At 44.9% G+C, this 24182-nt stretch overlaps 2 protein-coding genes and 1 long non-coding RNA gene across 3 annotated transcripts in view; 1 reads left to right on the forward strand and 2 right to left on the reverse strand.

Moving 5' to 3' along the window:
- The window catches only part of LOC135571455 (uncharacterized), a 75294-nt gene that overhangs the window by 13445 nt on the left and 37667 nt on the right, over positions 1-24182 (forward strand). The gene's annotated exons all lie outside the window — the stretch shown is intronic.
- Positions 166-7814, reverse strand: LOC135571336 (probable serine/threonine-protein kinase clkA). The gene is made up of 15 exons (XM_065017108.1): positions 7222-7814; positions 6644-6760; positions 6290-6355; positions 5867-5983; positions 5393-5578; positions 4835-4951; positions 4361-4546; positions 3796-3912; positions 3322-3507; positions 2760-2876; positions 2286-2471; positions 1721-1837; positions 1247-1432; positions 680-796; positions 166-391 (listed from the first exon to the last, which is right to left on the reverse strand). The coding sequence occupies exons 1-15, from the start codon at positions 7812-7814 to the stop codon at positions 166-168; spliced, it is 2634 nt and encodes an 877-aa protein (XP_064873180.1).
- On the reverse strand, positions 16132-24074 carry LOC135571337 (mucin-5AC-like). Its single transcript, XM_065017109.1, has 6 exons — positions 24056-24074; positions 23415-23635; positions 18840-18886; positions 16977-17309; positions 16406-16522; positions 16132-16315 (listed from the first exon to the last, which is right to left on the reverse strand). Exons 1-6 carry the CDS (start codon positions 24072-24074, stop codon positions 16132-16134), a joined length of 921 nt encoding a protein of 306 aa, XP_064873181.1.

Here is a 24182-nt window from a genome sequence, read left to right on the forward strand (position 1 = left end):
TGTCTTAGGAGTCAAAATGGTAGTAGGACCTGCAGTTGTGATTGATGTAGTAGGTGCTGCACCTGTGGTTGTAGAAGCAGCTGCAGTTGTTGTTGTAGGTGATGCTACAGTTGAAGTTGCAATTGTGGGGGCATAGGAGCTACAGTTGTGATGTCTGTAAGAGCTTCAGTTGTGGTTGTCGTTGGAGTTAAATTGGTAGTAGGACCTGCAGTTGAGATTGACATTGTAGGAGCTACAGTTGTTGTAGTGGATGTTGTTGTGGTTGTCGAAGGAGGTAACATGGTAGTAGGACCTGCAGTTGTGAATAATGTAGTGGGTGCTGAAGTTGTAGAGGTTGTAGGAGCAAGAGTTGTTGTTGTAGGAGCTGCAGTTGGGATTGGCATTGAAGGAGCTACAGTTGAGGAATTAGCTGCAGTTGTCGTTGGGACTGTTGTTCCTAAAGTCATTGGTGCTACAGTTGTTGTAGAAGGAGCTTCTGTTGTGGTTGCAGTAGGTGATGCAGTAGTAAATGTAGAAGCAGCTGCAGTTGTTGTTGTAGGAGCTTCTGCAGTTGTAGTGATCGTGGGAGCTACAGTTGTTGAAGAAGAAGCTGCAATTGTAGGGTTCAAAGGAGCTACAGTAGTGACGTCTGAAGGAGCCTCAGCTGTGCTTGTCGTTGGAGTTAAAATGTTAGTAGGACCTGCAGTTGTGATTGACGTAGTAGGTGCTGCTGTTGTGTTTATGGAAGCATCTACAGTTGTTGTTATAGGAGCTGCTGCAGTTGTGGTCGTGGGAGCAACAGTTGTTGAAGTAGAAGCTGCAATTGTGGGGGTCATAAGAGCTACAGTTGTGATTTCTGTAGGAGCTTCAGTTGTGATTGTCGTAGGAGTCAAAATGGTAGTAGGACCTGCAGTTGGGATTGATGTAGTAGGTGCTGCACTTGTGGTTGTGGAAACATCTGTAGTTGTTGTTGTAGGTGATGCTACAGTTGTAATTGAAGTTGCAATTGTGGGGGGCATGAGAGCTACAGTTGTGATTTCTGTAGGAGCTTCAGTTGTGATTGTCTTAGGAGTCAAAATGGTAGTAGGACCTGCAGTTGTGATTGATGTAGTAGGTGCTGCACCTGTGGTTGTAGAAGCAGCTGCAGTTGTTGTTGTAGGTGATGCTACAGTTGAAGTTGCAATTGTGGGGGGCATAGGAGCTACAGTTGTGATGTCTGTAAGAGCTTCAGTTGTGGTTGTCGTTGGAGTTAAATTGGTAGTAGGACCTGCAGTTGAGATTGACATTGTAGGAGCTACAGTTGTTGTAGTGGATGTTGTTGTGGTTGTCGAAGGAGGTAACATGGTAGTAGGACCTGCAGTTGTGAATAATGTAGTGGGTGCTGAAGTTGTAGAGGTTGTAGGAGCAAGAGTTGTTGTTGTAGGAGCTGCAGTTGGGATTGGCATTGAAGGAGCTACAGTTGAGGAATTAGCTGCAGTTGTCGTTGGGACTGTTGTTCCTAAAGTCATTGGTGCTACAGTTGTTGTAGAAGGAGCTTCTGTTGTGGTTGCAGTAGGTGATGCAGTAGTAAATGTAGAAGCAGCTGCAGTTGTTGTTGTAGGAGCTTCTGCAGTTGTAGTGATCGTGGGAGCTACAGTTGTTGAAGAAGAAGCTGCAATTGTAGGGTTCAAAGGAGCTACAGTAGTGACGTCTGAAGGAGCCTCAGCTGTGCTTGTCGTTGGAGTTAAAATGTTAGTAGGACCTGCAGTTGTGATTGACGTAGTAGGTGCTGCTGTTGTGTTTATGGAAGCATCTACAGTTGTTGTTATAGGAGCTGCTGCAGTTGTGGTCGTGGGAGCAACAGTTGTTGAAGTAGAAGCTGCAATTGTGGGGGTCATAAGAGCTACAGTTGTGATTTCTGTAGGAGCTTCAGTTGTGATTGTCTTAGGAGTCAAAATGGTAGTAGGACCTGCAGTTGGGATTGATGTAGTAGGTGCTGCACTTGTGGTTGTGGAAACATCTGTAGTTGTTGTTGTAGGTGATGCTACAGTTGTAATTGAAGTTGCAATTGTGGGGGCATGAGAGCCACAGTTGTGATTTCTGTAGGAGCTTCAGTTGTGATTGTCTTAGGAGTCAAAATGGTAGTAGGACCTGCAGTTGTGATTGATGTAGTAGGTGCTGCACCTGTGGTTGTAGAAGCATCTGCAGTTGTTGTTGTAGGTGATGCTACAGTTGAAGTTGCAATTGTGGGGGCATAGGAGCTACAGTTGTGATGTCTGTAAGAGCTTCAGTTGTGGTTGTCGTTGGAGTTAAATTGGTAGTAGGACCTGCAGTTGAGATTGACATTGTAGGAGCTACAGTTGTTGTAGTGGATGTTATTGTGGTTGTCGAAGGAGGTAAAATGGTAGTAGGACCTGCAGTTGTGAATAATGTAGTGGGTGCTGAAGTTGTAGAGGTTGTAGGAGCAAGAGTTGTTGTTGTAGGAGCTGCAGTTGGGATTGGCATTGAAGGAGCTACAGTTGAGGAATTAGCTGCAGTTGTCATTGGGACTGTTGTTCCTAAAGTCATTGGTGCTACAGTTGTTGTAGAAGGAGCTTCTGTTGTGGTTGCAGTAGGTGATGCAGTAGTAAATGTAGAAGCAGCTGCAGTTGTTGTTGTAGGAGCTTCTGCAGTTGTAGTGATCGTGGGAGCTACAGTTGTTGAAGAAGAAGCTGCAATTGTGGGGTTCAAAGGAGCAACAGTAGTGACGCCTGAAGGAGCCTCAGTTGTGCTTGTCGTTGGAGTTAAAATGTTAGTAGGACCTGCAGTTGTGATTGACGTAGTAGGTGCTGCTGTTGTGTTTATGGAAGCATCTACAGTTGTTGTTATAGGAGCTGCTGCAGTTGTGGTCGTGGGAGCAACAGTTGTTGAAGTAGAAGCTGCAATTGTGGGGGTCATAAGAGCTACAGTTGTGATTTCTGTAGGAGCTTCAGTTGTGATTGTCTTAGGAGTCAAAATGGTAGTAGGACCTGCAGTTGGGATTGATGTAGTAGGTGCTGCACTTGTGGTTGTGGAAGAATCTGCAGTTGTTGTTGTAGGTGATGCTACAGTTGTTGAAGTTGCAATTGTGGGGGCATGAGAGCTACAGTTGTGATTTCTGTAGGAGCTTCAGTTGTGATTGTCTTAGGAGTCAAAATGGTAGTAGGACCTGCAGTTGTGATTGATGTAGTAGGTGCTGCACCTGTGGTTGTAGAAGCATCTGCAGTTGTTGTTGTAGGTGATGCTACAGTTGAAGTTGCAATTGTGGGGGAATAGGAGCTACAGTTGTGATGTCTGTAAGAGCTTCAGTTGTGGTTGTCGTTGGAGTTAAATTGGTAGTAGGACCTGCAGTTGAGATTGACATTGTAGGAGCTACAGTTGTTGTAGTGGATGTTGTTGTGGTTGTCGAAGGAGGTAAAATGGTAGTAGGACCTGCAGTTGTGAATAATGTAGTGGGTGCTGAAGTTGTAGAGGTTGTAGGAGCAAGAGTTGTTGTTGTAGGAGCTGCAGTTGGGATTGGCATTGAAGGAGCTACAGTTGAGGAATTAGCTGCAGTTGTCGTTGGGACTGTTGTTCCTAAAGTCATTGGTGCTACAGTTGTTGTAGAAGGAGCTTCTGTTGTGGTTGCAGTAGGTGATGCAGTAGTAAATGTAGAAGCAGCTGCAGTTGTTGTTGTAGGAGCTTCTGCAGTTGTAGTGATCGTGGGAGCTACAGTTGTTGAAGAAGAAGCTGCAATTGTGGGGTTCAAAGGTTCAACAGTAGTGACGTCTGAAGGAGCCTCAGTTGTGCTTGTCGTTGGAGTTAAAATGTTAGTAGGACCTGCAGTTGTGATTGACGTAGTAGGTGCTGCTGTTGTGTTTATGGAAGCATCTACAGTTGTTATTATAGGAGCTGCTGCAGTTGTGGTCGTGGGAGCAACAGTTGTTGAAGTAGAAGCTGCAATTGTGGGGGTCATAAGAGCTACAGTTGTGATTTCTGTAGGAGCTTCAGTTGTGATTGTCTTAGGAGTCAAAATGGTAGTAGGACCTGCAGTTGGGATTGATGTAGTAGGTGCTGCACTTGTGGTTGTGGAAACATCTGTAGTTGTTGTTGTAGGTGATGCTACAGTTGTAATTGAAGTTGCAATTGTGGGGGCATGAGAGCCACAGTTGTGATTTCTGTAGGAGCTTCAGTTGTGATTGTCTTAGGAGTCAAAATGGTCGTAGGACCTGCAGTTGTGATTGATGTAGTAGGTGCTGCACCTGTGGTTGTAGAAGCATCTGCAGTTGTTGTTGTAGGTGATGCTACAGTTGAAGTTGCAATTGTGGGGGCATAGGAGCTACAGTTGTGATGTCTGTAAGAGCTTCAGTTGTGGTTGTCGTTGGAGTTAAATTGGTAGTAGGACCTGCAGTTGAGATTGACATTGTAGGAGCTACAGTTGTTGTAGTGGATGTTATTGTGGTTGTCGAAGGAGGTAAAATGATAGTAGGACCTGCAGTTGTGAATAATGTAGTGGGTGCTGAAGTTGTAGAGGTTGTAGGAGCAAGAGTTGTTGTTGTAGGAGCTGCAGTTGGGATTGGCATTGAAGGAGCTACAGTTGAGGAATTAGCTGCAGTTGTCATTGGGACTGTTGTTCCTAAAGTCATTGGTGCTACAGTTGTTGTAGAAGGAGCTTCTGTTGTGGTTGCAGTAGGTGATGCAGTAGTAAATGTAGAAGCAGCTGCAGTTGTTGTTGTAGGAGCTTCTGCAGTTGTAGTGATCGTGGGAGCTACAGTTGTTGAAGAAGAAGCTGCAATTGTGGGGTTCAAAGGAGCAACAGTAGTGACGCCTGAAGGAGCCTCAGTTGTGCTTGTCGTTGGAGTTAAAATGTTAGTAGGACCTGCAGTTGTGATTGACGTAGTAGGTGCTGCTGTTGTGTTTATGGAAGCATCTACAGTTGTTGTTATAGGAGCTGCTGCAGTTGTGGTCGTGGGAGCAACAGTTGTTGAAGTAGAAGCTGCAATTGTGGGGGTCATAAGAGCTACAGTTGTGATTTCTGTAGGAGCTTCAGTTGTGATTGTCTTAGGAGTCAAAATGGTAGTAGGACCTGCAGTTGTGATTGATGTAGTAGGTGCTGCACCTGTGGTTGTGGAAGAATCTGCAGTTGTTGTTGTAGGTGATGCTACAGTTGAAGTTGCAATTGTGGGGGGCATAGGAGCTACAGTTGTGATTTCTGTAGGAGCTTCAGTTGTGATTGTCTTAGGAGTCAAAATGGTAGTAGGACCTGCAGTTGTGATTGATGTAGTAGGTGCTGCACCTGTGGTTGTAGAAGCATCTGCAGTTGTTGTTGTAGGTGATGCTCAGTTGAAGTTGCAATTGTGGGGGAATAGGAGCTACAGTTGTGATGTCTGTAAGAGCTTCAGTTGTGGTTGTCGTTGAGTTAAATTGGTAGTAGGACCTGCAGTTGAGATTGACATTGTAGGAGCTACAGTTGTTGTAGTGGATGTTGTTGTGGTTGTCGAAGGAGGTAAAATGGTAGTAGGACCTGCAGTTGTGAATAATGTAGTGGGTGCTGAAGTTGTAGAGGTTGTAGGAGCAAGAGTTGTTGTTGTAGGAGCTGCAGTTGGGATTGGCATTGAAGGAGCTACAGTTGAGGAATTAGCTGCAGTTGTCGTTGGGACTGTTGTTCCTAAAGTCATTGGTGCTACAGTTGTTGTAGAAGGAGCTTCTGTTGTGGTTGCAGTAGGTGATGCAGTAGTAAATGTAGAAGCAGCTGCAGTTGTTGTTGTAGGAGCTTCTGCAGTTGTAGTGATCGTGGGAGCTACAGTTGTTGAAGAAGAAGCTGCAATTGTGGGGTTCAAAGGTTCAACAGTAGTGACGTCTGAAGGAGCCTCAGTTGTGCTTGTCGTTGGAGTTAAAATGTTAGTAGGACCTGCAGTTGTGATTGACGTAGTAGGTGCTGCTGTTGTGTTTATGGAAGCATCTACAGTTGTTATTATAGGAGCTGCTGCAGTTGTGGTCGTGGGAGCAACAGTTGTTGAAGTAGAAGCTGCAATTGTGGGGGTCATAAGAGCTACAGTTGTGATTTCTGTAGGAGCTTCAGTTGTGATTGTCTTAGGAGTCAAAATGGTAGTAGGACCTGCAGTTGGGATTGATGTAGTAGGTGCTGCACTTGTGGTTGTGGAAACATCTGTAGTTGTTGTTGTAGGTGATGCTACAGTTGTAATTGAAGTTGCAATTGTGGGGGGCATGAGAGCCACAGTTGTGATTTCTGTAGGAGCTTCAGTTGTGATTGTCTTAGGAGTCAAAATGGTCGTAGGACCTGCAGTTGTGATTGATGTAGTAGGTGCTGCACCTGTGGTTGTAGAAGCATCTGCAGTTGTTGTTGTAGGAGCTGCAGTTGGGATTGGCATTGAAGGAGCTACAGTTGAGGAATTAGCTGCAGTTGTCATTGGGACTGTTGTTCCTAAAGTCATTGGTGCTACAGTTGTTGTAGAAGGAGCTTCTGTTGTGGTTGCAGTAGGTGATGCAGTAGTAAATGTAGAAGCAGCTGCAGTTGTTGTTGTAGGAGCTTCTGCAGTTGTAGTGATCGTGGGAGCTACAGTTGTTGAAGAAGAAGCTGCAATTGTGGGGTTCAAAGGAGCAACAGTAGTGACGCCTGAAGGAGCCTCAGTTGTGCTTGTCGTTGGAGTTAAAATGTTAGTAGGACCTGCAGTTGTGATTGACGTAGTAGGTGCTGCTGTTGTGTTTATGGAAGCATCTACAGTTGTTGTTATAGGAGCTGCTGCAGTTGTGGTCGTGGGAGCAACAGTTGTTGAAGTAGAAGCTGCAATTGTGGGGGTCATAAGAGCTACAGTTGTGATTTCTGTAGGAGCTTCAGTTGTGATTGTCTTAGGAGTCAAAATGGTAGTAGGACCTGCAGTTGTGATTGATGTAGTAGGTGCTGCACCTGTGGTTGTGGAAGAATCTGCAGTTGTTGTTGTAGGTGATGCTACAGTTGAAGTTGCAATTGTGGGGGGCATAGGAGCTACAGTTGTGATTTCTGTAGGAGCTTCAGTTGTGATTGTCTTAGGAGTCAAAATGGTAGTAGGACCTGCAGTTGTGATTGATGTAGTAGGTGCTGCACCTGTGGTTGTAGAAGCATCTGCAGTTGTTGTTGTAGGTGATGCTACAGTTGAAGTTGCAATTGTGGGGGGCATAGGAGCTACAGTTGTGATGTCTGTAAGAGCTTCAGTTGTGGTTGTCGTTGGAGTTAAATTGGTAGTAGGACCTGCAGTTCGGATTGACATTGTAGGAGCTACAGTTGTTGTAGTGGATGTTGTTGTGGTTGTCGAAGGAGGTAAAATGGTAGTAGGACCTGCAGTTGTGAATAATGTAGTGGGTGCTGAAGTTGTAGAGGTTGTAGGAGCAAGAGTTGTTGTTGTAGGAGCTGCAGTTGGGATTGGCATTGAAGGAGCTACAGTTGAGGAATTAGCTGCAGTTGTCGTTGGGACTGTTGTTCCTAAAGTCATTGGTGCTACAGTTGTTGTAGAAGGAGCTTCTGTTGTGGTTGCAGTAGGTGATGCAGTAGTAAATGTAGAAGCAGCTGCAGTTGTTGTTGTAGGAGCTTCTGCAGTTGTAGTGATCGTGGGAGCTACAGTTGTTGAAGAAGAAGCTGCAATTGTGGGGTCCAAAGGAGCAACAGTAGTGATGTCTGAAGGAGCCTCAGTTGTGCTTGTTGTTGGAGTTAAAATGTTAGTAGGACCTGCAGTTGTGATTGACGTAGTAGGTGCTGCTGTTGTGTTTATGGAAGCATCTACAGTTGTTGTTATAGGAGCTGCTGCAGTTGTGGTCGTGGGAGCAACAGTTGTTGAAGTAGAAGCTGCAATTGTGGGGGTCATAAGAGCTACAGTTGTGATTTCTGTAGGAGCTTCAGTTGTGATTGTCTTAGGAGTCAAAATGGTAGTAGGACCTGCAGTTGGGATTAATGAGGTAGGTGCTGCACTTGTGGTTGTGGAAACATCTGTAGTTGTTGTTGTAGGTGATGCTACAGTTGTAATTGAAGTTGCAATTGTGGGGGGAATGAGAGCTACAGTTGTGATTTCTGTAGGAGCTTCAGTTGTGATTGTCTTAGGAGTCAAAATGGTAGTAGGACCTGCAGTTGTGATTGATGTAGTAGGTGCTGCACTTGTGGTTGTGGAAACATCTGCAGTTGTTGTTGTAGGTGATGCTACAGTTGAAGTTGCAATTGTGGGGGGCATAGGAGCTACAGTTGTGACTTCTGTAAGAGTTTCAGTTGTGATTGTCTTAGCAGTCAAAATGGTAGTAGGACCTGCAGTTATGATTGATGTAGTAGGTGCTGCACCTGTGGTTGTAGAAGCATCTGCAGTTGTTGTTGTAGGTGATGCTACAGTTGAAGTTGCAATTGTGGGGGGCATAGGAGCTACAGTTGTGATGTATGTAAGAGCTTCAGTTGTGGTTGTCGTTGGAGTTAAATTGGTAGTAGGACCTGCAGTTGTGATTGACGTAGTAGGTGCTGCTGTTGTGTTTATGGAAGCATCTACAGTTGTTGTTATAGGAGCTGCTGCAGTTGTGGTCGTGGGAGCAACAGTTGTTGAAGTAGAAGCTGCAATTGTGGGGGTCATAAGAGCTACAGTTGTGATTTCTGTAGGAGCTTCAGTTGTGATTGTCGTAGGAGTCAACATGGTAGTAGGACCTGCAGTTGGGATTGATGTAGTAGGTGCTGCACTTGTGGTTGTGGAAACATCTGTAGTTGTTGTTGTAGGTGATGCTACAGTTGTAATTGAAGTTGCAATTGTGGGGGGCATGAGAGCTACAGTTGTGATTTCTGTAGGAGCTTCAGTTGTGATTGTCTTAGGAGTCAAAATGGTAGTAGGACCTGCACCTGTGGTTGTAGAAGCATCTGCAGTTGTTGTTGTAGGTGATGCTACAGTTGAAGTTGCAATTGTGGGGGGCATAAGAGCTACAGTTGTGATGTCTGTAAGAGCTTCAGTTGTGGTTGTCGTTGGAGTTAAATTGGTAGTAGGACCTGCAGTTGAGATTGACATTGTAGGAGCTACAGTTGTTGTAGTGGATGTTGTTGTGGTTGTCGAAGGAGGTAAAATGGTAGTAGGACCTGCAGTTGTGAATAATGTAGTGGGTGCTGAAGTTGTAGAGGTTGTAGGAGCAAGAGTTGTTTGTGTAGGAGCTGCAGTTGGGATTGGCATTGAAGGAGCTAAAGTTGAGGAATTAGCTGCAGTTGTCGTTGGGACTGTTGTTCCTAAAGTCATTGGTGCTACAGTTGTTGTAGAAGGAGCTTCTGTTATGGTTGCAGTAGGTGATGCAGTAGTAAATGTAGAAGCAGCTGCAGTTGTTGTTGTAGGAGCTTCTGCAGTTGTAGTGATCGTGGGAGCTACAGTTGTTGAAGAAGAAGCTGCAATTGTGGGGTTCAAAGGAGCAACAGTAGTGACGTCTGAAGGAGCCTCAGTTGTGCTTGTCGTTGGAGTTAAAATGTTAGTAGGACCTGCAGTTGTGATTGACGTAGTAGGTGCTGCACTTGTGGTTGTGGAAACATCTGTAGTTGTTGTTGTAGGTGATGCTACAGTTGTAATTGAAGTTGCAATTGTGGGGGGCATGAGAGCTACAGTTGTGATTTCTGTAGGAGCTTCAGTTGTGATTGTCTTAGGAGTCAAAATGGTAGTAGGACCTGCACCTGTGGTTGTAGAAGCATCTGCAGTTGTTGTTGTAGGTGATGCTACAGTTGAAGTTGCAATTGTGGGGGGCATAAGAGCTACAGTTGTGATGTCTGTAAGAGCTTCAGTTGTGGTTGTCGTTGGAGTTAAATTGGTAGTAGGACCTGCAGTTGAGATTGACATTGTAGGAGCTACAGTTGTTGTAGTGGATGTTGTTGTGGTTGTCGAAGGAGGTAAAATGGTAGTAGGACCTGCAGTTGTGAATAATGTAGTGGGTGCTGAAGTTGTAGAGGTTGTAGGAGCAAGAGTTGTTTGTGTAGGAGCTGCAGTTGGGATTGGCATTGAAGGAGCTAAAGTTGAGGAATTAGCTGCAGTTGTCGTTGGGACTGTTGTTCCTAAAGTCATTGGTGCTACAGTTGTTGTAGAAGGAGCTTCTGTTGTGGTTGCAGTAGGTGATGCAGTAGTAAATGTAGAAGCAGCTGCAGTTGTTGTTGTAGGAGCTTCTGCAGTTGTAGTGATCGTGGGAGCTACAGTTGTTGAAGAAGAAGCTGCAATTGTGGGGTTCAAAGGAGCAACAGTAGTGACGTCTGAAGGAGCCTCAGTTGTGCTTGTCGTTGGAGTTAAAATGTTAGTAGGACCTGCAGTTGTGATTGACGTAGTAGGTGCTGCACTTGTGGTTGTGGAAACATCTGTAGTTGTTGTTGTAGGTGATGCTACAGTTGAAGTTGCAATTGTGGGGGGCATAGGAGCTACAGTTGTGATGTCTGTAAGAGCTTCAGTTGTGGTTGTCGTTGGAGTTAAATTGGTAGTAAGACCTGCAGTTCGGATTGACATTGTAGGAGCTACAGTTGTTGTAGTGGATGTTGTTGTGGTTGTCAAAGGAGGTAAAATGGTAGTAGGACCTGCAGTTGTGAATAATGTAGTGGGTGCTGAAGTTGTAGAGGTTGTAGGAGCAAGAGTTGTTGTTGTAGGAGCTGCAGTTGGGATTGGCATTGAAGGAGCCTCAGTTGTGCTTGTTGTTGGAGTTAAAATGTTAGTAGGACCTGCAGTTGTGATTGACGTAGTAGGTGCTGCTGTTGTGTTTATGGAAGCATCTACAGTTGTTGTTATAGGAGCTGCTGCAGTTGTGGTCGTGGGAGCAACAGTTGTTGAAGTAGAAGCTGCAATTGTGGGGGTCATAAGAGCTACAGTTGTGATTTCTGTAGGAGCTTCAGTTGTGATTGTCTTAGGAGTCAAAATGGTAGTAGGACCTGCAGTTGTGATTGATGTAGTAGGTGCTGCACCTGTGGTTGTGGAAGAATCTGCAGTTGTTGTTGTAGGTGATGCTACAGTTGAAGTTGCAATTGTGGGGGGCATAGGAGCTACAGTTGTGACTTCTGTAAGAGTTTCAGTTGTGATTGTCTTAGCAGTCAAAATGGTAGTAGGACCTGCAGTTATGATTGATGTAGTAGGTGCTGCACCTGTGGTTGTAGAAGCATCTGCAGTTGTTGTTGTAGGTGATGCTACAGTTGAAGTTGCAATTGTGGGGGGCATAGGAGCTACAGTTGTGATGTATGTAAGAGCTTCAGTTGTGGTTGTCGTTGGAGTTAAATTGGTAGTAGGACCTGCAGTTGTGATTGACGTAGTAGGTGCTGCTGTTGTGTTTATGGAAGCATCTACAGTTGTTGTTATAGGAGCTGCTGCAGTTGTGGTCGTGGGAGCAACAGTTGTTGAAGTAGAAGCTGCAATTGTGGGGGTCATAAGAGCTACAGTTGTGATTTCTGTAGGAGCTTCAGTTGTGATTGTCGTAGGAGTCAAAATGGTAGTAGGACCTGCAGTTGGGATTGATGTAGTAGGTGCTGCACTTGTGGTTGTGGAAACATCTGTAGTTGTTGTTGTAGGTGATGCTACAGTTGTAATTGAAGTTGCAATTGTGGGGGGCATGAGAGCTACAGTTGTGATTTCTGTAGGAGCTTCAGTTGTGATTGTCTTAGGAGTCAAAATGGTAGTAGGACCTGCAGTTGTGATTGATGTAGTAGGTGCTGCACCTGTGGTTGTAGAAGCAGCTGCAGTTGTTGTTGTAGGTGATGCTACAGTTGAAGTTGCAATTGTGGGGGGCATAGGAGCTACAGTTGTGATGTCTGTAAGAGCTTCAGTTGTGGTTGTCGTTGGAGTTAAATTGGTAGTAGGACCTGCAGTTGAGATTGACATTGTAGGAGCTACAGTTGTTGTAGTGGATGTTGTTGTGGTTGTCGAAGGAGGTAACATGGTAGTAGGACCTGCAGTTGTGAATAATGTAGTGGTGCTGAAGTTGTAGAGGTTGTAGGAGCAAGAGTTGTTGTTGTAGGAGCTGCAGTTGGGATTGGCATTGAAGGAGCTACAGTTGAGGAATTAGCTGCAGTTGTCGTTGGGACTGTTGTTCCTAAAGTCATTGGTGCTACAGTTGTTGTAGAAGGAGCTTCTGTTGTGGTTGCAGTAGGTGATGCAGTAGTAAATGTAGAAGCAGCTGCAGTTGTTGTTGTAGGAGCTTCTGCAGTTGTAGTGATCGTGGGAGCTACAGTTGTTGAAGAAGAAGCTGCAATTGTAGGGTTCAAAGGAGCTACAGTAGTGACGTCTGAAGGAGCCTCAGCTGTGCTTGTCGTTGGAGTTAAAATGTTAGTAGGACCTGCAGTTGTGATTGACGTAGTAGGTGCTGCTGTTGTGTTTATGGAAGCATCTACAGTTGTTGTTATAGGAGCTGCTGCAGTTGTGGTCGTGGGAGCAACAGTTGTTGAAGTAGAAGCTGCAATTGTGGGGGTCATAAGAGCTACAGTTGTGATTTCTGTAGGAGCTTCAGTTGTGATTGTCGTAGGAGTCAAAATGGTAGTAGGACCTGCAGTTGGGATTGATGTAGTAGGTGCTGCACTTGTGGTTGTGGAAACATCTGTAGTTGTTGTTGTAGGTGATGCTACAGTTGTAATTGAAGTTGCAATTGTGGGGGCATGAGAGCTACAGTTGTGATTTCTGTAGGAGCTTCAGTTGTGATTGTCTTAGGAGTCAAAATGGTAGTAGGACCTGCAGTTGTGATTGATGTAGTAGGTGCTGCACCTGTGGTTGTAGAAGCAGCTGCAGTTGTTGTTGTAGGTGATGCTACAGTTGAAGTTGCAATTGTGGGGGGCATAGGAGCTACAGTTGTGATGTCTGTAAGAGCTTCAGTTGTGGTTGTCGTTGGAGTTAAATTGGTAGTAGGACCTGCAGTTGAGATTGACATTGTAGGAGCTACAGTTGTTGTAGTGGATGTTGTTGTGGTTGTCGAAGGAGGTAAAATGGTAGTAGGACCTGCAGTTGTGAATAATGTAGTGGGTGCTGAAGTTGTAGAGGTTGTAGGAGCAAGAGTTGTTGTTGTAGGAGCTGCAGTTGGGATTGGCATTGAAGGAGCTACAGTTGAGGAATTAGCTGCAGTTGTCGTTGGGACTGTTGTTCCTAAAGTCATTGGTGCTACAGTTGTTGTAGAAGGAGCTTCTGTTGTGGTTGCAGTAGGTGATGCATTAGTAAATGTAGAAGCAGCTGCAGTTGTTGTTGTAGGAGCTTCTGCAGTTGTAGTGATCGTGGGAGCTACAGTTGTTGAAGAAGAAGCTGCAATTGTGGGGTTCAAAGGTTCAACAGTAGTGACGTCTGAAGGAGCCTCAGTTGTGCTTGTCGTTGGAGTTAAAATGTTAGTAGGACCTGCAGTTGTGATTGACGTAGTAGGTGCTGCTGTTGTGTTTATGGAAGCATCTACAGTTGTTATTATAGGAGCTGCTGCAGTTGTGGTCGTGGGAGCAACAGTTGTTGAAGTAGAAGCTGCAATTGTGGGGGTCATAAGAGCTACAGTTGTGATTTCTGTAGGAGCTTCAGTTGTGATTGTCTTAGGAGTCAAAATGGTAGTAGGACCTGCAGTTGGGATTGATGTAGTAGGTGCTGCACTTGTGGTTGTGGAAACATCTGTAGTTGTTGTTGTAGGTGATGCTACAGTTGTAATTGAAGTTGCAATTGTGGGGGGCATGAGAGCCACAGTTGTGATTTCTGTAGGAGCTTCAGTTGTGATTGTCTTAGGAGTCAAAATGGTCGTAGGACCTGCAGTTGTGATTGATGTAGTAGGTGCTGCACCTGTGGTTGTAGAAGCATCTGCAGTTGTTGTTGTAGGTGATGCTACAGTTGAAGTTGCAATTGTGGGGGGCATAGGAGCTACAGTTGTGATGTCTGTAAGAGCTTCAGTTGTGGTTGTCGTTGGAGTTAAATTGGTAGTAGGACCTGCAGTTGAGATTGACATTGTAGGAGCTACAGTTGTTGTAGTGGATGTTATTGTGGTTGTCGAAGGAGGTAAAATGATAGTAGGACCTGCAGTTGTGAATAATGTAGTGGGTGCTGAAGTTGTAGAGGTTGTAGGAGCAAGAGTTGTTGTTGTAGGAGCTGCAGTTGGGATTGGCATTGAAGGAGCTACAGTTGAGGAATTAGCTGCAGTTGTCATTGGGACTGTTGTTCCTAAAGTCATTGGTGCTACAGTTGTTGTAGAAGGAGCTTCTGTTGTGGTTGCAGTAGGTGATGCAGTAGTAAATGTAGAAGCAGCTGCAGTTGTTGTTGTAGGAGCTTCTGCAGTTGTAGTGATCGTGGGAGCTACAGTTGTTGAAGAAGAAGCTGCAATTGTGGGGTTCAAAGGAGCAACAGTAGTGACGCCTGAAGGAGCCTCAGTTGTGCTTGTCGTTGGAGTTAAAATGTTAGTAGGACCTGCAGTTGTGATTGACGTAGTAGGTGCTGCTGTTGTGTTTATGGAAGCATCTACAGTTGTTGTTATAGGAGCTGCTGCAGTTGTGGTCGTGGGAGCAACAGTTGTTGAAGTAGAAGCTGCAATTGTGGGGGTCATAAGAGCTACAGTTGTGATTTCTGTAGGAGCTTCAGTTGTGATTGTCTTAGGAGTCAAAATGGTAGTAGGACCTGCAGTTGTGATTGATGTAGTAGGTGCTGCACCTGTGGTTGTGGAAGAATCTGCAGTTGTTGTTGTAGGTGATGCTACAGTTGAAGTTGCAATTGTGGGGGGCATAGGAGCTACAGTTGTGATTTCTGTAGGAGCTTCAGTTGTGATTGTCTTAGGAGTCAAAATGGTAGTAGGACCTGCAGTTGTGATTGATGTAGTAGGTGCTGCACCTGTGGTTGTAGAAGCATCTGCAGTTGTTGTTGTAGGTGATGCTACAGTTGAAGTTGCAATTGTGGGGGGAATAGGAGCTACAGTTGTGATGTCTGTAAGAGCTTCAGTTGTGGTTGTCGTTGGAGTTAAATTGGTAGTAGGACCTGCAGTTGAGATTGACATTGTAGGAGCTACAGTTGTTGTAGTGGATGTTGTTGTGGTTGTCGAAGGAGGTAAAATGGTAGTAGGACCTGCAGTTGTGAATAATGTAGTGGGTGCTGAAGTTGTAGAGGTTGTAGGAGCAAGAGTTGTTGTTGTAGGAGCTGCAGTTGGGATTGGCATTGAAGGAGCTACAGTTGAGGAATTAGCTGCAGTTGTCGTTGGGACTGTTGTTCCTAAAGTCATTGGTGCTACAGTTGTTGTAGAAGGAGCTTCTGTTGTGGTTGCAGTAGGTGATGCAGTAGTAAATGTAGAAGCAGCTGCAGTTGTTGTTGTAGGAGCTTCTGCAGTTGTAGTGATCGTGGGAGCTACAGTTGTTGAAGAAGAAGCTGCAATTGTGGGGTTCAAAGGTTCAACAGTAGTGACGTCTGAAGGAGCCTCAGTTGTGCTTGTCGTTGGAGTTAAAATGTTAGTAGGACCTGCAGTTGTGATTGACGTAGTAGGTGCTGCTGTTGTGTTTATGGAAGCATCTACAGTTGTTATTATAGGAGCTGCTGCAGTTGTGGTCGTGGGAGCAACAGTTGTTGAAGTAGAAGCTGCAATTGTGGGGGTCATAAGAGCTACAGTTGTGATTTCTGTAGGAGCTTCAGTTGTGATTGTCTTAGGAGTCAAAATGGTAGTAGGACCTGCAGTTGGGATTGATGTAGTAGGTGCTGCACTTGTGGTTGTGGAAACATCTGTAGTTGTTGTTGTAGGTGATGCTACAGTTGTAATTGAAGTTGCAATTGTGGGGGGCATGAGAGCCACAGTTGTGATTTCTGTAGGAGCTTCAGTTGTGATTGTCTTAGGAGTCAAAATGGTCGTAGGACCTGCAGTTGTGATTGATGTAGTAGGTGCTGCACCTGTGGTTGTAGAAGCATCTGCAGTTGTTGTTGTAGGTGATGCTACAGTTGAAGTTGCAATTGTGGGGGCATAGGAGCTACAGTTGTGATGTCTGTAAGAGCTTCAGTTGTGGTTGTCGTTGGAGTTAAATTGGTAGTAGGACCTGCAGTTGAGATTGACATTGTAGGAGCTACAGTTGTTGTAGTGGATGTTATTGTGGTTGTCGAAGGAGGTAAAATGATAGTAGGACCTGCAGTTGTGAATAATGTAGTGGGTGCTGAAGTTGTAGAGGTTGTAGGAGCAAGAGTTGTTGTTGTAGGAGCTGCAGTTGGGATTGGCATTGAAGGAGCTACAGTTGAGGAATTAGCTGCAGTTGTCATTGGGACTGTTGTTCCTAAAGTCATTGGTGCTACAGTTGTTGTAGAAGGAGCTTCTGTTGTGGTTGCAGTAGGTGATGCAGTAGTAAATGTAGAAGCAGCTGCAGTTGTTGTTGTAGGAGCTTCTGCAGTTGTAGTGATCGTGGGAGCTACAGTTGTTGAAGAAGAAGCTGCAATTGTGGGGTTCAAAGGAGCAACAGTAGTGACGCCTGAAGGAGCCTCAGTTGTGCTTGTCGTTGGAGTTAAAATGTTAGTAGGACCTGCAGTTGTGATTGACGTAGTAGGTGCTGCTGTTGTGTTTATGGAAGCATCTACAGTTGTTGTTATAGGAGCTGCTGCAGTTGTGGTCGTGGGAGCAACAGTTGTTGAAGTAGAAGCTGCAATTGTGGGGGTCATAAGAGCTACAGTTGTGATTTCTGTAGGAGCTTCAGTTGTGATTGTCTTAGGAGTCAAAATGGTAGTAGGACCTGCAGTTGTGATTGATGTAGTAGGTGCTGCACCTGTGGTTGTGGAAGAATCTGCAGTTGTTGTTGTAGGTGATGCTACAGTTGAAGTTGCAATTGTGGGGGCATAGGAGCTACAGTTGTGATTTCTGTAGGAGTCAGTTGTGATTGTCTTAGAGTCAAAATGGTAGTAGGACCTGCAGTTGTGATTGATGTAGTAGGTGCTGCACCTGTGGTTGTAGAAGCATCTGCAGTTGTTGTTGTAGGTGATGCTACAGTTGAAGTTGCAATTGTGGGGGCATAGAGCTACAGTTGTGATGTCTGTAAGAGCTTCAGTTGTGGTTGTCGTTGGAGTTAAATTGGTAGTAAGACCTGCAGTTGGATTGACATTGTAGGAGCTACAGTTGTTGTAGTGGATGTTGTTGTGGTTGTCGAAGGAGGTAAAATGGTAGTAGGACCTGCAGTTGTGAATAATGTAGTGGGTGCTGAAGTTGTAGAGGTTGTAGGAGCAAGAGTTGTTGTTGTAGGAGCTGCAGTTGGGATTGGCATTGAAGGAGCTACAGTTGAGGAATTAGCTGCAGTTGTCGTTGGGACTGTTGTTCCTAAAGTCATTGGTGCTACAGTTGTTGTAGAAGGAGCTTCTGTTGTGGTTGCAGTAGGTGATGCAGTAGTAAATGTAGAAGCAGCTGCAGTTGTTGTTGTAGGAGCTTCTGCAGTTGTAGTGATCGTGGGAGCTACAGTTGTTGAAGAAGAAGCTGCAATTGTGGGGTCCAAAGGAGCAACAGTAGTGATGTCTGAAGGAGCCTCAGTTGTGCTTGTTGTTGGAGTTAAAATGTTAGTAGGACCTGCAGTTGTGATTGACGTAGTAGGTGCTGCTGTTGTGTTTATGGAAGCATCTACAGTTGTTGTTATAGGAGCTGCTGCAGTTGTGGTGAGCAACAGTTGTTGAAGTAGAAGCTGCAATTGTGGGGGGTCATAAGAGCTACATGTGATTTCTGTAGAGCTTCAGTTGTGATTGTCTTAGGAGTCAAAATGGTAGTAGGACCTGCAGTTGGGATTAATGAGTAGGTGCTGCACTTGTGGTTGTGGAAACATCTGTAGTTGTTGTTGTAGGTGATGCTACAGTTGTAATTGAAGCTGCAATTGTGGGGGAATGAGAGCTACAGTTGTGATTTCTGTAGGAGCTTCAGTTGTGATTGTCTTAGGAGTCAAAATGGTAGTAGGACCTGCAGTTGTGATTGATGTAGTAGGTGCTGCACCTGTGGTTGTGGAAGAATCTGCAGTTGTTGTTGTAGGTGATGCTACAGTTGAAGTTGCAATTGTGGGGGGCATAGGAGCTACACAGTGTGACTTCTGTAAGAGTTTCAGTTGTGATTGTCTTAGCAGTCAAAATGGTAGTAGGACCTGCAGTTATGATTGATGTAGTAGGTGCTGCACCTGTGGTTGTAGAAGCATCTGCAGTTGTTGTTGTAGGTGATGCTACAGTTGAAGTTGCAATTGTGGGGGTTCAATAGGAGCAACAGTTGTGATGTATGTAAGAGCTCAGTTGTGGTTGTCGTTGGAGTTAAATTGTTAGTAGGACCTGCAGTTGTGATTGACGTAGTAGGTGCTGCTGTTGTGTTTATGGAAGCATCTACAGTTGTTGTTATAGGAGCTGCTGCAGTTGTGGTCGTGGGAGCAACAGTTGTTGAAGTAGAAGCTGCAATTGTGGGGGTCATAAGAGCTACAGTTGTGATTTCTGTAGGAGCTTCAGTTGTGATTGTCGTAGGAGTCAACATGGTAGTAGGACCTGCAGTTGGGATTGATGTAGTAGGTGCTGCACTTGTGGTTGTGGAAACATCTGTAGTTGTTGTTGTAGGTGATGCTACAGTTGTAATTGAAGTTGCAATTGTGGGGGCATGAGAGCTACAGTTGTGATTTCTGTAGGAGCTTCAGTTGTGATTGTCTTAGGAGTCAAAATGGTAGTAGGACCTGCAGTTGTGATTGATGTAGTAGGTGCTGCACCTGTGGTTGTAGAAGCATCTGCAGTTGTTGTTGTAGGTGATGCTACAGTTGAAGTTGCAATTGTGGGGGCATAGGAGCTACAGTTGTGATGTCTGTAAGAGCTTCAGTTGTGGTTGTCGTTGGAGTTAAATTGGTAGTAGGACCTGCAGTTGAGATTGACATTGTAGGAGCTACAGTTGTTGTAGTGGATGTTGTTGTGGTTGTCGAAGGAGGTAAAATGGTAGTAGGACCTGCAGTTGTGAATAATGTAGTGGGTGCTGAAGTTGTAGAGGTTGTAGGAGCAAGAGTTGTTTTGTAGGAGCTGCAGTTGGGATTGGCATTGAAGGAGCTACAGTTGAGGAATTAGCTGCAGTTGTCGTTGGGACTGTTGTTCCTAAAGTCATTGGTGCTACAGTTGTTGTAGAAGGAGCTTCTGTTGTGGTTGCAGTAGGTGATGCAGTAGTAAATGTAGAAGCAGCTGCAGTTGTTGTTGTAGGAGCTTCTGCAGTTGTAGTGATCGTGGGAGCTACAGTTGTTGAAGAAGAAGCTGCAATTGTGGGGTTCAAAGGAGCAACAGTAGTGACGTCTGAAGGAGCCTCAGTTGTGCTTGTCGTTGGAGTTAAAATGTTAGTAGGACCTGCAGTTGTGATTGACGTAGTAGGTGCTGCACTTGTGTTTATGGAAACATCTACAGTTGTTGTATGGAGGTGATGCTGGAGCAACAGTTGAAGTTGAAGCTGCAATTGTGGGGGCATAGGAGCTACAGTTGTGATGTCTGTAAGAGCTTCAGTTGTGGTTGTCGTTGGAGTTAAATTGGTAGTAGGACCTGCAATTGAGATTGATGTAGTAGGTGCTGCACTTGTGGTTGTGGAAGCATCTGTAGTTGTTGTTGTAGGTGATTCAACAGTTGTAGTTGAAGTTGCAATTGTGGGGGGCATAGGAGCTACAGTTATGATGTCTGTAGGAGCTTCAGTTGTGGTTGTCGTTGGAGTTAAATTTGTAGTAGGACCTGCAGTTGAGATTGACATTGTAGGAGCTAGAGTTGTTGTAGTGGATGTTGTTGTGGTTGTCGATTGAGGTAAAATGATAGTAGGACCTGCAGTTGGGATTGATGTAGTAGGTGCTGCACCTGTGGTTGTGGAAGCATCTGCAGTTGTTGTTGTAGGTGATGCTACAGTTGTAATTAAAGTTGCAATTGTGGGGGGCATGAGAGCTACAGTTGTGATTTCTTTAGGAGCTTCAGTTGTGATTGTCTTAGGAGTCAAAATGGTAGTAGGACCTGCAGTTGTGATTGATGTAGTAGGTGCTGCACCTGTGGTTGTGGAATCATCTGCAGTTGTTGTTGTGGGTGATGCTACAGTTGAAGTTGCAATTGTGGGGGGCATAGGAGCTACAGTTGTGATGTCTGTAAGAGTTTCAGTTGTGATTGTCTTAGGAGTCAAAATGGTAGTAGGACCTGCAGTTGTGATTGATGTAGTAGGTGCTGCACCTGTGGTTGTAGAAGCATCTGCAGTTGTTGTTGTAGGTGATGCTACAGTTGAAGTTGCAATTGTGGGGGGCATAGGAGCTACAGTTGTGATGTCTGTAAGAGATTCAGTTGTGGTTGTCGTTGGAGTTAAATTGGTAGTAGGACCTGCAGTTGAGATTGACATTGTAGGAGCTACAGTTGTTGTAGTGGATGTTGTTGTGGATTGTCTTCTAAGGAGGTAAAATGGTAGTAGGACCTGCAGTTGTGAATAATGTAGTGGGTGCTGAAGTTGTAGAGGTTGTAGGAACAAGAGTTGTTGTTGTAGGAGCTGCAGTTGGGATTGGCATTGAAGGAGCTACAGTTGAGGAATTAGCTGCAGTTGTCGTTGGGACTGTTGTTCTTAAAGTCATTGGTGCTACAGTTGTTGTAGAAGGAGCTTCTGTTGTGGTTGCAGTAGGTGATGCAGTCGTAAATGTAGAAGCATTTGTTGTTGTAGGAGCTTCTGCAGTTGTAGTGATCGTGGGAGCTACAGTTGTTGAAGAAGAAGCTGCAATTGTGGGGTTCAAAGGTTCAACAGTAGTGACGTCTGAAGGAGCCTCAGTTGTGCTTGTCGTTGGAGTTAAAATGTTAGTAGGACCTGCAGTTGTGATTGACGTAGTAGGTGCTGCTGTTGTGTTTATGGAAGCATCTACAGTTGTTATTATAGGAGCTGCTGCAGTTGTGGTCGTGGGAGCAACAGTTGTTGAAGTAGAAGCTGCAATTGTGGGGGTCATAAGAGCTACAGTTGTGATTTATGTAGGAGCTTCAGTTGTGATTGTCTTAGGAGTCAAAATGGTAGTAGGACCTGCAGTTGGGATTGATGTAGTAGGTGCTGCACTTGTGGTTGTGGAAACATCTGTAGTTGTTGTTGTAGGTGATGCTACAGTTGTAATTGAAGCTGCAATTGTGGGGGGCATGAGAGCTACAGTTGTGATTTCTGTAGGAGCTTCAGTTGTGATTGTCTTAGGAGTCAAAATGGTAGTAGGACCTGCAGTTGGGATTGATGTAGTAGGTGCTGCACTTGTGGTTGTGGAAACATCTGTAGTTGTTGTTGTAGGTGATGCTACAGTTGTAATTGAAGCTGCAATTGTGGGGGCATGAGAGCTACAGTTGTGATTTCTGTAGGAGCTTCAGTTGTGATTGTCTTAGGAGTCAAAATGGTAGTAGGACCTGCAGTTGTGATTGATGTAGTAGGTGCTGCACCTGTGGTTGTAGAAGCATCTGCAGTTGTTGTTGTAGGTGATGCTACAGTTGAAGTTGCAATTGTGGGGGGCATAGAGCTACAGTTGTGATGTCTGTAAGAGATTCAGTTGTGGTTGTCGTTGAGTTAAATTGGTAGTAGGACCTGCAGTTGAGATTGACATTGTAGGAGCTACAGTTGTTGTAGTGGATGTTGTTGTGGTTGTGAAGGAGGTAAAATGGTAGTAGGACCTGCAGTTGTGAATAATGTAGTGGGTCTGAAGTTGTAGAGGTTGTAGGAACAAGAGTTGTTGTTGTAGGAGCTGCAGTTGGGATTGGCATTGAAGGAGCTACAGTTGAGGAATTAGCTGCAGTTGTCGTTGGGACTGTTGTTCCTAAAGTCATTGGTGCTACAGTTGTTGTAGAAGGAGCTTCTGTTGTGGTTGCAGTAGGTGATGCAGTAGTAAATGTAGAAGCAGCTGCAGTTGTTGTTGTAGGAGCTTCTGCAGTTGTAGTGATCGTGGGAGCTACAGTTGTTGAAGAAGAAGCTGCAATTGTGGGGTTCAAAGGTTCAACAGTAGTGACGTCTGAAGGAGCCTCAGTTGTGCTTGTCGTTGGAGTTAAAATGTTAGTAGGACCTGCAGTTGTGATTGACGTAGTAGGTGCTGCTGTTGTGTTTATGGAAGCATCTACAGTTGTTATTATAGGAGCTGCTGCAGTTGTGGTCGTGGGAGCAACAGTTGTTGAAGTAGAAGCTGCAATTGTGGGGGTCATAAGAGCTACAGTTGTGATTTCTGTAGGAGCTTCAGTTGTGATTGTCTTAGGAGTCAAAATGGTAGTAGGACCTGCAGTTGGGATTGATGTAGTAGGTGCTGCACTTGTGGTTGTGGAAACATCTGTAGTTGTTGTTGTAGGTGATGCTACAGTTGTAATTGAAGCTGCAATTGTGGGGGGCATGAGAGCTACAGTTGTGATTTCTGTAGGAGCTTCAGTTGTGATTGTCTTAGGAGTCAAAATGGTAGTAGGACCTGCAGTTGGGATTGATGTAGTAGGTGCTGCACTTGTGGTTGTGGAAACATCTGTAGTTGTTGTTGTAGGTGATGCTACAGTTGTAATTGAAGCTGCAATTGTGGGGGGCATGAGAGCTACAGTTGTGATTTCTGTAGGAGCTTCAGTTGTGATTGTCTTAGGAGTCAAAATGGTAGTAGGACCTGCAGTTGTGATTGATGTAGTAGGTGCTGCACCTGTGGTTGTGGAAGCATCTGCAGTTGTTGTTGTAGGTGATGCTACAGTTGATGTTGCAATTGTGGGGGGCATAGGAGCTACAGTTGTGATGTCTGTTGGAGCTTCAGTTGAGGTTGTCGTTGGAGTTAAATTGGTAGTAGGACCTGCAGTTAAGATTGACATTGTAGGAGCTACAGTTGTTGTAGTGGTTGTCGAAGGAGGTAAAATGGTAGTAGGACCTGCAGTTGTGAATAAAGTAGTTGGTGCTGAAGTTGTAGAGGTCGAAGGAGCAAGAGTTGTTGTTGTAGGAGCTGTAGTTGGGATTGGCATTGAAGGAGCTACAGTTGAGGAATTAGCTGCAGTTGTCGTTGGGACTGTTGTTCCTAAAGTCATTGGTGCTACATTTGTTGTAGAAGGAGCTTCTGTTGTGGTTGCAGTCAGGGATGCAATAGTAAATGTAGAAGCAGCTGCAGTTGTTGTTGTAGGACCTTCTGCAGTTGTAGTGGTCGTGGGAGCTACAGTTGTTGAAGAAGAAGCTGCAATTGTGGGGTTCAAAGGAGGAACAGTAGTGACGTCTGAAGGAGCCTCAGTTGTGCTTGTTGTTGGAGTTAAAATGTTAGTAGGACCTGCAGTTGTGATTGACGTAGTAGGTGCTGCTGTTGTGTTTATGGAAGCATCTACAGTTGTGGTTATAGGAGCTGCTGCAGTTGTGGTCGTGGGAGCAACAGTTGTTGAAGTAGAAGCTGCAATTGTGGGGGTCATAAGAGCTACAGTTGTGATGTCTATAGGAGCTTCAGTTGTGGTTGTCGTTGAAGTTAAATTGGTCGTAGGACTTGCAGTTGAGATTGACATTGTAGGAGCTACAGTTGTTGTAGTGGATGTTGTTGTGGTTGTCGTAGGTGATACAGTTGTGGTTGTCGAAGGAGGTAAAATGGTAGAAGGACCTGCAGTTGTGAATGACGTAGTGGGTGCTGAAGTTGTAGAGGTTGTAGGATTAAGAGTTGTTGTTGTAGGAGCTGCAGTTGTGATTGGCATTGAAGGAGCTACAGTTGTTGTAGATGGAGCTTCAGTTGTGGTTGCAGGAGGGGATGCAGTAGTAGTTGTAGAAGCAGCTACAGTTGTTGTTGTAGGAGCTGTTGTAGTGATAGTGGGAGCTACAGTTGTTGAAGTAGAAGCGGCAATTGTGGGGTTCAAAGGAGCAAGTGACGTCTGAAGGACGTGAGTAGTGACGTCTGAAGGAGCTTCAGTTGTGCTTGTCGTAGGAGGTAAAATGGTAATAGGAACTGGAGTTGTAATTGACGTAGTATGTGCTACAGTTGTGGAATCAGCAACAGTTGTTTTTATAGGAGCTACAGTTGTAGTAGAAGCTGCAATTGTGGGGGTCATAGGAGCAACAGTTGCGATTTCTATAATAGCTTCATTTGTAGTTGTCGTATGAGTTATAATGGAAATAGGACCTGCAGTTGAGATTGACTCAGTAGGTGCTGCAGTTTCAGTGGTCATCGGAGCTACGGTTGTGATTTCTGTAGGAGCTTCAGCTGTGGTTGTCGTAGCAGTTAAAGTGGTGGTAGGACCTGCAGTTGAGATTGACATTGTAGGAGCTACAGTTGTTGTAGTGGATGTTGTTGTGGTTGTCGAAGGAGGTAAAATGGTAGTAGGACCTGCAGTTGTGAATAATGTAGTGGGTTCTGAAGTTGTAGA

The sequence above is a fragment of the Oncorhynchus nerka genome, linkage group LG4 (assembly GCF_034236695.1).
Source record: "Oncorhynchus nerka isolate Pitt River linkage group LG4, Oner_Uvic_2.0, whole genome shotgun sequence".
Lineage (NCBI taxonomy): Eukaryota > Metazoa > Chordata > Actinopteri > Salmoniformes > Salmonidae > Oncorhynchus > Oncorhynchus nerka.

Coding starts and splice junctions, on each gene's coding strand:
- LOC135571336 (XM_065017108.1), bottom strand. CDS start 7,814: ATGACCCCCACAATTGCAGCTTCTACTTCAACAACTGTTGCTCCCACG. Junction 5,984..6,289: donor AGATGCTTCTACAACCACAG/GTGCAGCACCTA, acceptor CCACAATTGCAG/CTTCTACTTCAACAACTGTT. Junction 4,547..4,834: donor TACGTCAATCACAACTGCAG/GTCCTACTAACA, acceptor CCTCAACTGTAG/CTCCTTCAATGCCAATCCCA.
- LOC135571337 (XM_065017109.1), bottom strand. Junction 17,310..18,839: donor ACAACTTCAGCACCCACTAC/ATTATTCACAAC, acceptor TCCCACGATCAC/TACAACTGCAGAAGCTCCTA. Junction 16,316..16,405: donor TACGTCAATCACAACTGCAG/GTCCTACTAACA, acceptor CCACAATTGCAG/CTTCTTCTTCAACAACTGTA.